Here is a 12,672-nt window from a genome sequence, read left to right as displayed (position 1 = left end):
TGCCTACTGTTTAACAAGTACACTATGAGCTCCTTCAGGGCTAGGTTTATGTTCCAGATACCTTGCAGCCCCAGTGCTCAACATTTATGAAGCCCCTCAACAGATCTTTGATATAAAAAATAAATGGAAATCAATCCAGGAATAGTTTTCAAGTATACAGCAGTCTCATCACGAATGATCCAATATTTGAGTGGCTACTATTCAACAGGTAATGGAATTACAAAATGAGTAACATATGAGTCCACCCTTGAACTTAGAGGATTTCTCTCAACAAGTCAACCACCACAAGCTTCACCAGAAAACCCTGATTTGCACTATTTGTGTGACCATCAGTGAGTCTCTTACCTAAGACTTCTGGTTTCTCATCTGAAAAACATGAGGATTCAATAGAAAAGAAATGTGATAGTGCTCTATGAAGTATCACAGGTACAATGTATGCCAGTTGGCTCCCCAAAGAACACACCAAACTGATCAGACACTTCACTAAGAATGACACTGACAAGGCAAATCCAAGCTTTTGACTGGCTCAACACAAGTCTACCATCCTACCATCACCTGAAGAAATCCTCAAAACAAACAGTACTGCAGAGAGTAGGTCAGAAATAGGATCTTAATATGAGGACAATACAATCTAGAGAAGGAGGATTTATAAACTTTAGACAATTTTTTTGAAATTAAAAGTACATTTAATTCATTTGAGTTCTGTTGGAAAATTCCTACTATAATTCAGACAATACCATTAAAATTCAAACTTTAAATAATATTTCTGAACAATGAAATGATACAACTACTTTATGGGAAATACTGCCTCCACCACCTAAGACCATCTTAAATGAGTGCAAAATTAATGTTTCAAAACTTAAAGTTTTTGAAATACATTAATAACTTTGGGAGAAGAATTAGTGCTTCAACTGATCAAACTCAGCTTCTAACTGTGCAAGAATAAGCTCCCCAGAAGCCATGCTATATATCCATAGCATTGTTGTTTTCTTATCCACCTAAATTAATCTTTGTAAAGACAATAACATCTATCATTTGAGCCAGCATTTCTTCACAGAATGTCAATCAACACCACACTCTGAGTAGGCAAGTTAAACACTAAAAATCTTACCTAAAAAATGAAAGTCATTCAAAAATGTTTCTGAGGTCAATGTTAATGCCTATTTTAACACAATTATCTAAAAATGATGAATAAACACAAAAATGCATCACCATTTATTTGTACATGAAATTTAGAGTCAGGAAACCTTTACGATATGAACCTTAGATTTTTCTTGTGACAGTTTTATATACATCATCATCTAAATGCTCCTTTCACTTAATAGATAAAAAATAATGATACAAGGTATTAATAATAAAAGACTGAAAACTATTTTCCAGAAAAGTGACTTTTAAAACTGTTCCTCCATTGTTAGACAATAAACTCAGTATGCTCTTAAACTGTAACAGACCTAGCTTGCAAGGAAATCCTTCAGTAATCAAGACTCTGAAGATTCCATATTCAAATTTTGCATTATTAAATGCTTTCTTACCTTCTGCTACATCATCATCTACTGCTCCTTTCACCTGAGAAAAACACCACTGAATATCGTTCCCTCCTCCAGCTCCTGGAAAAAGAAAACATACCAATTAAAACTGAGTTCTGTTCATGTTTACTCTCGTAAACACAGAGATGGTATCCATGGTTGGCATGATACTAATAGCCTAGTACTGCCCACACATACAACCACCAGCCCGGAGCACTAATTTGGAAGGTTAGTCTCCAATAGTTGGTACTACATTTAAAAAAAAGAGAAAGATTCCAGGTATTAAATATTTAAAGGCTATGTACTATCATTAACATTGCACATGTGTTCAAAACTTCCATTTCCCCTTCCCCTAAAATACAGTAAAAGCCTCACAGTCACGCCAAGACCTACCAGAGAAAAGTAAATACCAAAAGTTAGACAGTTTTCCTTTAAGTTTACAAAAGCCTGCAGAAGGGTTAATAAGGATAAACTACCATAAAACATGGAACGAAGAGAAAACTTCAGGAACATTACTGCCTGGGTGAGGAGTAATGATTCATATGAACCCAATCACCAAAGCGCACACACAGCAAACACAACACTCACCACCCATTTCTTTGCATTTCATTACCAACAAATCACTGGCTCCAGACAGGAAAAGAAACCGAAATAAATGCTGGTGAAGAGACTGTCAGAAGAAGCTTGTTTTGCCTCCCTTCACCTTATCCCTCAGAATCCAAAGGACCTTGGAAACAATTTCGCTAGTTTGTCATCATCTTGTACAAAACAATTTTAATTTCACCTAATTATTCAATAAGGCCAAAGAGCAACTTGTTTACAGCAAAACGTAAGTCAATCCAACACGTTAACTTTTTTAAAGGTTTAATTATTTAAAGGTTATTATCTTTTGGAAATATTGGAAAAAGCATGGAAAATTGGTTTAGTTCCTGAATGTTTCTATTTCACTTCCAAGCACTGTGGAGGAAATAAATGTCCTGTGTATCTATGGAGGAAGATACTGAATCAAGATCTAGAATTGGTTCTATTAGTAGAACGAAGACATTCAGCAACATCAAAATGTATAAAAATCATCCTCAAAGCAATTACCTTTCTCTTCCTTCACCTTCATTCTTGCTAAATATTCCAAGCTGGTTTTCTCTATGCATCCTTCGCCACCGCCCCCCCCCCCAAGCTTTCACCTAAATCTCTCTCCCTTTGGCTATTTATATCACTGAACTCCACAACTATTTTAACTAACTCCATGAAACCCTTTTGGGAAAAGGACATCTGCACAAAAACTAACATACAAAACCCAAAGTTTAAATTACATTTTCATGCAACTTGGTGTATTAAAGGCCTTGCACTCTTTGGACAGGAAGGGTAAGAAACGAAAGGGAACTAGTTCAAGACAAAAAATTCAGGGGTATGGTCTCAAAAATACACGTACCCACAGTGGGGGGAAAAATACACATAGGTCCCCATTGTATTTTAACTTGTAAAGCACTCTTCCTTCTCAGTACAAAATACATTAATATAAACACCCAAGAAAGCTTGCAGCAAGGAAAAAAATAGGAATTATATGAAGGAAAAACCCTAAAAAAAGCCCCGGGGGCGGGGGAGAAAGCGGGGGGAGCGGAGGTTACACCGGGCTCCTAAGCAGTAGGGACAAATCTGCACTCGCCCCCACCCCGCCCCACCCACGCCTTACCCCTCGGCTCGCCAGCCCATACCCCACCCCCACCCATGCCAAGGTTCCAGCCCTCATTTAAAAAGCCATTTCGGTATCACAGCGACCACTCGCCTCACCAGAACCCTCCCCACCCCCACCCCACCCCACTTGACCAATTCCCTGAAATCCAAGGGGCGCCCCGAGCTCTACGAGAGGCACAGGCAGTCGCTAGGGGGTGATGGAGGGAGAAGGAAGGAAGCGGTGCCTTGTCAGTGGACGAGGGTGATTTCTCCTTTACCTGCCATGTTGCGCTGCAAATGGTGACCCTGCTGGGTTCCTCGGGGTCTCTGCTTCCTGAACTCACCCCCCTCACCTGGGGATGGGGGGGTAGAGAGGGCGGATGGCGGCGGATGGCACCTGTGGGGGGGAGAGGGCGGGGGTCGGGGGAGAAGGAAGGAGGGGCGGGCAGATCAGCCAGCAGAATGGTGGATTTCACTCTGGGGCTTCCCCGCTCTCGCTCTTTCTCCAGCAGCGGCGGCGGCAGCTACGACAGCGACGGCGGCGGCAGCGGCAGGGGCAGGCGACTCCACTTTCAAAATGGCGCCGGCTGGCCTGGCCAGTGACGTCACCCGGAGGCGGAGCGGCCTGGCCGGGGCGGAGGGGCGGGGCGGGGCGGAGCGAGGACCGGGGCGGAGACCAGAGGGGGAGGGGCGGCGAGCGGCCAGCCCGGCTCCGGGCCCCCGCCCCTTCCTCCCCCGCCCCGCGCGCTGCGTCCCCGGCGGCCCGGCCTGCGCCGCGCCCTATGTCGCGCGCGGCTGGTCTGAGGTCTTTCAATGCTCCCTGTGCTTTCCGTCCCCGGCCCAGTCCGCGGTCCTGTGCACATCACAGTGTCCCAAGGGACGGCCCAGTCCGCGGTCCTGTGCACATCACAGTGTCCCAAACCCTCGCGCCTGTGCCTGGACTCCGGGGCGGGCTCAGCCGTGCAGTTACCGTGCTCGCTTGCGGGGATTCGTGGGATCCTGTGTCTTGGAGCATACCGTGTTTCTACTTAAAATAGTGACTCTGTGGCCAATGAAATAAAGGACGGAAGGTGCAGACTTGGCGGCTCGGCCAAGGGGAAAGTTCGCGGGCCTGAGAAGGACGCAGCTGGCCTGGTTCCATGTGGGTGAATTAAATACCTTCTCATGGGCCCCGGGAACTGAGACGAGAGTCCTTGGCGACTGAAAGCAGTTGAGGGTTTTCTGAACAGAAAACTGAGTTTGCTCGTAGCAGACATGGCCGAAAAAAGTGGCCCAGGTCGGTCCAGCTGAAAGAGTGGAAGCGGTGGTTAAGCAAAGAGCTGGGCTCTGAAGCCAGGCTGACAAATGCTGACGCCATGCATGGGATGAGGGTAACAATCCTACCTCACAGGATTGTTTCAAAGATTAAATGACTTAATTGATGTACATGATAAATGTTTGCTGCCGTTATTATTAGATTGGTGTTGAAAGCATCTTCAACAGAGTTAAGAGGTATCAGGAAAAAAGAAAACAAAACAGGAAACACCATCATCCAAGAGGGTTAGTGTATGTACTTCATTGAAAGACGCATCAATGATGCAGTCGCTATATACTGCTGGACACTTTACGTATCTCAATCCCCACAACACTCCTAGGAGACAGATATCCACATTTTGCATATGACAAATACCTGTAAAAATATCCAGAATTTGACCTTAAGGCTGAAAGGAGTGCTCAGATATTCAGAGACTAAGGGGAAGTTTACAATTATTTACATCTCCTCTCCATATCTCCACTTTCTACTTTGTTCTTGATTTCTACAACAGTTCAACTGTAAAACAAGTTTCAAAATGTCTCCACACAGAAAAACTGCACCATTGGATTATTATTCCTCCATTTCTATCTTAGTATTTCTCATTTAACCAATGAAGAAACCAAAACTAAAAATCCACCCTATATCTGTCATCTTCCAGCTACCAGTGCAAAACATTAACGCACTGTGTGCTGTATTTACTTCTATTTTGGTTGATTTCATAAATGTGTTTCTGTGCCTATGACTTTACTACTCGTTTTCCTTTTGATTTTCTGTGCCATTGTTTAATAATTCAATCCTGGACTCTCTAGTGAACCTTAATCAGTACTGAGAGACAGAATAAGCCATTAAACTAGAGGACTGGCACCCCTATACATAAGTCATTTTCCTGTTTTATGCTTCAGTTTTTGCTAGGTGTAAGATTTGTATCTTCACGCTTACTGAAAAATGATTTGATCTACATGAATGATTCGTTCTTCTTAGAAGCCAATAAAGCTTGCCTAGAAACTGGGATAATTATAACAGAAGTTCATATAGCACTCTGTGCTAGGTGCTCTTCTAAAGAACATTGTACGAACTCTCGAGGGTACTACATGCCTATGGGACAAGCTGAGATGGGTCTAATAATCAAGGATCGGTGACCCTAAGCAGTTATTTCAGCAGGCCACAAACTGCCTCCCTTTCTTCTGAATGGCCCTTAAGGAGAGAAGCCAGAATACCTAGTAGCCCAAAGACGGGGGTTACTCTTGTTGGTCTCTCCTTCCTTCTCTTTTTTTTTTTTTTCTTAAGATTTTATTTATTTGACAGAGAGAGACACAGCGAGAGAGGGAACATAAGCAGGGGGAGTGGGGGAGGGAGAAGCAGGCTTCCTGCCAAGCAGGGAGCCCGATGTGGGACTCGATCCCAGGACCCTGGGATCATGACCTGAGCCGAAGGCAGACGCTTAACGACTGAGCCACCCAGGCGCCCTCTCCTTCCTTATCTTACATTCTCTCTTCCATCTTCTGTACTAGGGCCCTGCCCCTACCATTTCATGGAAACGTCTTCTGTCAAGGTCATTAACGATCTCCATGTAACCAAATCCAATTGTCACTTCTTTGGTTTTCTTTTTCTCAACTTCCCAACAGTATTTGAAACCACTCACCACCCCATGCTTTTTGAGACCCTTTTTTGCTTGTTATATGATTGGTTTACCCCCAATCTTTCTAGACACCCCTTTTAGTTTCCTTTGCTGGATCCTCCTCCCAGACCACCCTTTAAATATTAGGGAGATATGTCTCCCTGGCCTCCACCCTGCACGTGCTTCTCTATCCCAGGCAACCTCATTTAGTATTTACAGATGTAAATACCATGTATATACAAGTCACTGCCAAATCTAGATCTCCAGCCGTCCTCACCCTGGAACTGCAGACACATACCCCTACCTGCCTGCTTGACATTTCTACAGATGTCCAGTAAGCATATCAAACAAGCACTACCAGAATATAAGTCTTGATCCCATGTCTGCTCCATACCTTGGCTGATGCTGGTTTTTCCCTGAAATGTCATCATCCCCTCAAACCACCCCTGCCTCAACAGTCCCACATGCCCATCTCTCTCTCCTTCCTCAGCTAGTAAAACTCTTCCTGGTTCTTTAAAAACCAATTTGGATGTAACTGCCTTCAGAAAACTTTCTCTGATATTTTCCCTCATTCCCTATCTCCCTTAAGCTGGGTTGGGTGCACTTCTGAAATATTCTCATAAAATCTAATGTACTTCACTCTTACTAATCATGTTAAAATTATCTAAATCTGTGTCTGTTACTAGACAGAGTTCTTTGAGGAAGGAAGTATGTCTTATTCATCTCCATATCACCAGCCACATAATTTGTTGGATTAAAGGATGAATGAATAAATCTCTCTGGCTTGGGGAGAAAACCACTGAAGTACTGTCTCCTTAGAGCTTACCCTATCATAAATGTTTTCACTTACCCTTCTTAACCCTGGGAAAAAAAGAGGCATTTTACAAATTATCTTGGTCATTCTGATCTACATCTATTAGGCATAGTTAGTTAAATATGTAAGTTGCTTAGAGATAGATTCATCCCAATTATTTCCAACTGCTCCTTTGTCTCAGAATACATATTATCCAAGAGAATCCCATAGGACATCATTCCTCATCCACATGATCCACACGCCTTCATGCAAACATTTTTGTCATTAAGCCCCTAGCCAGAACTTCAACACTTGACCATGTGTAAGATGCATAAAATAATAGTTCCCCGCAGAACTGAGTTCAGCCTAGACACACCAAGAGGAAAACTCGAGGTTTTCCTGATGAGCTCCTGGAGAATCTACAAGTCCTGGAGGTGTTTTGCTCCCAATCTAAGCTAAGAGGTACTAAGGGCACCTACAATCTCACCAGCAGAATGGAGCTAATGGGACTCAACAGTGGGGTTTTGCAAGCCTACTTTTTAAAACATTTCATATAAGGAGGGGAGAATCACTTGAAAGTTGTTTGTTTTCTTGGAGTGAAGATGAGTACAAACCTTCCTCCACACTAACTGAGAAGTGGCACTGTCTAGATGCTTCTCTCCTCTAGGCAGTTAGAATTAGGGGTATCTAAAAAAGACCATGAACTCAAGGGTAAAATGAGAGGTCCTTGATTAGAAAATGATACAATTTAAAATTCTGGCAAACTCACTACAGCCACGCTTTCTAACATGGAACAAGTTCAAGGGCTTCATAAGGAAAATTATAAGCAGATGTCAGCTTCTTACATCCTTTCTTAATATCTACAAATTTAGCCTACAAGGCAGTTTTCCAAAGCCCCTCAGAGTCTAGACTATATTGACAATTCACACCACAATGTTCAAGGTATAGAACGCACTATCAAATCACTAAAATATCCTACACTAGCAGGTGTTTAAAAAAAAACAATAGTGAATCTACCAAGAGGATTATTATGTAGTCAAATGTTTGTAAAAACAGAGGAAATTGCTTATGCTTTAGGAACAGGATACAAAACACAAATACAATATGATCATAAGTATGTACAACAAACATACACAAAATACATGGAGCTGAAAAAGACAGGAAGGAAACGTACCAAAGTGTTCACAGAAATGTCTCTAGGCAATGGCACAATGGTAATTTTTTCTTCTTTGACATTTATGTTTCTCCCAATTGTCTATAATCAATGAATATTAAGGGAAAGAATAAACTTTAGCTTGGAAGTTCTTTAAAACACCATTCTAATGCTGGTATTAGAGCCTGATGATAAAATCTATGTTATAGATATTCCATATTAAAGTAAAAGTTGTAGTCCATTATAACTGTATTCACAGATGTGATTTAATCCATGGTTTTACCATAAAACAGAGAAATATTTTCTTTTGTTCTTTTAACAGTGTGCATATTTAAAGATGAAGAAAAGATTAGTAAATTCTTGCCATTACCTTGAATTTGTAAATTGTAACCAAAAATCTTATTTTATGCCTTCATTGGAGATACAGTCTATAGATATATAAGCTGAATATCTTTTCTTTTTTTTTTTTAAAGATTTTATTTATTTGACAGAGAGACACAGCAAGAGAGGTTACACAAGCAGAGGGAGTGGGAGAGGGAGAAGCAGGCTTCCCCCTGAACAGGGAGCCCGATGCGGGGCTCGATCCCAGGACCCTGAGCCGAAGGCAGACGCTTAACAACTAAGCCACCCAGGCGCCCCTGAATATCTTTTCGATATAAAATGCAAACTTTGTGAAATTAAATGTTATCTCCGAAATTTATTTTCAGTATTGCTTTTTAAATGATTATAAATACTCTGCAATGTGGACAAACTATTGTCCAAACAGCTTATTTGTATACAAATATATACAAATGTATACAAATGTATACATGTATAAGTCTACTTCCATGCTGTAGATTTTTTAGGAGGCATTTGAGTTTAGCTATGACACTGGCATTTGTTTTAAGCCTAAGTAAGAGAAACATATAGGCTCAAGGTTGGAAGGAACTTTGGGGACTATCTAGCTCAACTCTCATGATGGATGAACTCCCCATTCAACACGCCTTCCAGTGTTCATTCAGCCTTTGCTTAAAAACTTCCAACTAATCAAGAACTAAGATCTCTTCTGATTTTAGACAGCTATAATCGCTAAATAATTCTTCCCTATATTTTATAGAAATGCACTTCATTGCAACTTCATTCTACAGATCCTGGCTCTCCCTTCTGGGACATCTTTAACATGAATATGAAGGTCATTGGAATATTAGACTATAACCACATCTCCCAAATTTTTCTCTTCTCCATAATCATCACCTCAGCTTCCTTAAAGCTTCCTTCCTTGATCCAGCTTTGATCTATGTATCAAGGCATTATCTCAGTCAATAACCTCTGCATATAGTCCAGTTTTTCCAAATGCCTCATATAATCACGCCCAGGGCCAAATACAACAATTCAGGCTCAACAATTACACATCTGTTACCTGCTCTCATCTGAAAACCATGTTTCCGTTAATGTAGTCAAGAGTCCCTTGGATTTGACAATCATGGATTGTGATCTGGACCCTTTTCCATGCTTCGCTGTCAACACACAGCTCCCTAATCTTCTTCCCTAATGGCTCATTTTTCAGATTGATACATAATCTCTGGACCATAGTAGGAACTTGATATATCTGAATAAACAAATACAAGGTCTTATTCTCTGTTATTGTTTCCTTCGTAATTGAAATTTTATTGATTATAATTTGATGAACGGTTCATAGAAATTATGAAAAATGTATAGAGAAAATCTAAAAAGCCTCTCAATTCTTTCTAGAGAATTATTCCAGTGACTTTTAGCTTAAAATTTGGTATCAAAATGTTTTTTAAAAGAGAATTGCAAATATATTAAGGCATCGATAAGTTCTTACATCTAAAGTCCCCTGAGTTCACAATTATCAGTTACACTACATGCTCAAGAATTTATACATTACACATTAGCAGATTTTTTTTTAAGATTTTATTTATTTATTTATTTGAGAGAGAGTGAGAGTGAGAGAGCACAAGCAGGGGGAGCAGCAGAGGGAGAGGGAGAAGCAGGCTCCCTGCTGAGCAGCAACCCCAATGTGGAATTCGATCACAGGACCCTAGGATCATGACCTGAGCCGAAGGCAGATGCTTAACCAACTGAGCTATCCAGGCGCCCCCACATTAGCATATTATTAAGAAAAAGTAGTCTACAACAACCAAAGACATTACAGGTAGTTCATATGTCTGACAGAAGATTTTAGGTCCCAACTCCAAAGATTCTGATTTAGTAGGTCCTTTAAGAAGCTTCCAACCATATGATCCAGCTATTCCATTTCTGGATATACATATCCAAAGGAAATGAAATTAATACCTCAAAGAGGTATCTGTGTTCCCATGTTTATTGCAGCATTATTCACAATATCCAAGATATAGAAACAACCTGAGTGTCTGTCAGTGGAAGAGTTGATAAAGAAAATGTGACAGGGCGCCTGGGTGGCTCAGATGGTTAAGCATCTGCCTTTGGCTCAGGTCATGGTCCCAGGGTCCTGGGATCGAGTCCCACATCAGGCTCCCTGCTCCTTGGGAGCCTGCTTCTCCCTCTGCCTCTTTCTCTCTCTGTCTCTCATGAATAAATAAATAAAATCTTTAAAAAAAAAAGGAAAAGAAAATGTGACATATATATATATATATATATATATATATATATGCCGGAGTATTATTTAATCTGAAAAAAGAAGGAGATCCTGCCATTTGCAGCAATACAGATGAACCTGGAGGACATGCTAAGTGAAATAAGCCTGACACAGAAAGACAATACTGCATGATTTCACTTATATATAAGGCTAAAGTCGAACTCATAGAGGCAGGGAGTAGAATGGTGGTTGCCAGGGGCAGAGGGGAGGGAGAAATGGGGAGATATTGGTCAAAGGGTACAAAGTTGCAGTTATGTAGGATGAATAAGTTCTAGAGATCTATGTACAGCATGATAACTGTGGTTAACAATAGTGTATTATATACTGGAAATTTGCTAAGACAGATTTCAGGTGCTCTCACCATGCACACAAACACACACGCACACACACAAAGCAGTCACTGTGAGGAGATGGATATGCTAATTAGCCTGATTAGTAATCATTTTATATATGTATATTAAAACATCATGTTTTAGGGACACCTGGTAGGCTCAGTCAGTAAAGCATGTGACTCTGGATCTCAGGGTCATGAGTTCAAACCCCACATTGGGCACGGAGCCTACTTGATAAAATAAAACATCATGTTTTACATTTTAAATAAATTAGCAAGCAAGCTTCTACGTGAATCTGATATACAGTCAAATTTGAGAATCACTGATTTAGCATACCCACACATTTGACTGACATGCTATAAAGTGTCTGATTGAAGTCATGAATAACAAATATTGAGGGATGGGATACTTACTGCATACCCACAGAGCAGTGTTTTTCAATCTATTGTCCACGAAATGTTAAGTACTCTGTGGAGGAAAAAAGGATTCTACAGTCAAAAAGGTTGGGGAACATTAGGTTCTTTACTGTGTAATTTTAAAAAAGATTTTATTTATTTATTTTAGAGACAGGGAGATTGCATGTATGTGGAGGGAGGGGCAGAGGGAGAGGAAGAAGCAGAGGCCCCACTGAGTGCGTAGTCTGCTGAGGGACTCCATCCCAGGACCCTGAGATCTTGACCTGACCTGAAGTCAGATGCTTAACCAACTGAGCCACCCAGGCGCTCCATTACTATGTAATTTTTAAGTGTACATCATGAATATGCTGCAAATGAGATCTAACATGACGCATTCCCCCAAACTTATGGGACAGAAAACATTGAGCCATAAGCCAGCATTATTTGAGCATAATCACTCTCTAGTTAAGTATTAACTTGAATGGAGAATAAACCCACATTTCTCTGTATTTTCTTCATAAATAAAAAAAAAAAATTCCCTGCTATTCCTTTCTCTTTTTACCTTTCCCTAAAGATGCTCTGATGTTCTTTCACTCACAGGCAACGGTGTGCTGAAGCCACCTCATATTGTCTCTCAAGAGCTGGCTGTTAAATTTTTAAGCATTTTGCAAGCTGGTTGTTAAAAAAACAGACATTATTAAAAATTATATACTAACAATCATATTATTTATATTATAAACAAAGATAATACACACTCAGATCTCATTACTTCCTAATTATTTTACCATTTTACTATTTTCTATGCTTTTGGAGTTATTTACATCTATTGCATCTGTATGGTAGAAGTTGGTCATGATGGGAATATTTATACCTCAGAAAACAGCAAATGCTAGAAATTAGCCCACCCCCTGACACCCCTTAAAACAATTCCTGCCCCCACCAGAAAGCTGGTGGTTCAACATTTATTAGCACATCACCACCCATAGGTTCAGTGCTTCCACATAAGTCACAAGTAAATCTTTTTTTTAATTGAGATGGCGAAACAGTGATGTTAGAATATGTGTAGTCATAAAAAAAACAAAAAAGAATATGTGTAGTCATGACTGATAACCAGCCAACCAACATCAAAAGAAATCTCTACTTACAAATAAAGGCTGTTTTTGAGCTGCAATAAAGATCAATTTGGACATGCTAGAAGCTGTTCTTCATTCGTTTCTAACTATACTGTCAGTTAGTATCACTCCTGTATTCCTTCCCAGAAGTTGGTGCACAA

General features: G+C 40.6%; 1 protein-coding gene across 3 annotated transcripts in view; it reads right to left on the bottom strand.

Annotated features, from left to right (window-relative positions):
- PPP2R2A (protein phosphatase 2 regulatory subunit Balpha) overlaps positions 1 to 3,777 on the bottom strand; it is an 84,806-nt gene extending 81,029 nt beyond the window's left edge. For 2 of the 3 annotated variants that reach the window (XM_021698888.1, XM_021698889.1), the window contains exons 1-2: positions 3,476 to 3,777; positions 1,533 to 1,607 (exon numbers count right to left, since the gene is read on the bottom strand). In XM_021698888.1, the coding sequence (XP_021554563.1) occupies positions 1,533 to 1,607; positions 3,476 to 3,482 (82 nt within the window). In that variant the 5' untranslated portion in view covers positions 3,483 to 3,777. Of the gene's footprint in view, positions 1 to 1,532; positions 1,608 to 2,002; positions 2,040 to 3,475 lie in introns of those variants that run through there. The other variant, XM_044912845.1, reaches the window with a different exon arrangement.
- Positions 3,778 to 12,672: the final 8,895 nt, after the last annotated feature.

This window comes from Neomonachus schauinslandi, chromosome 2 (genome assembly GCF_002201575.2).
Source record: "Neomonachus schauinslandi chromosome 2, ASM220157v2, whole genome shotgun sequence".
NCBI classification, from domain to species: domain Eukaryota; kingdom Metazoa; phylum Chordata; class Mammalia; order Carnivora; family Phocidae; genus Neomonachus; species Neomonachus schauinslandi.
Note: the sequence above shows the minus strand (reverse complement) of the source record. Positions and strands in the feature narration are given on the sequence as shown.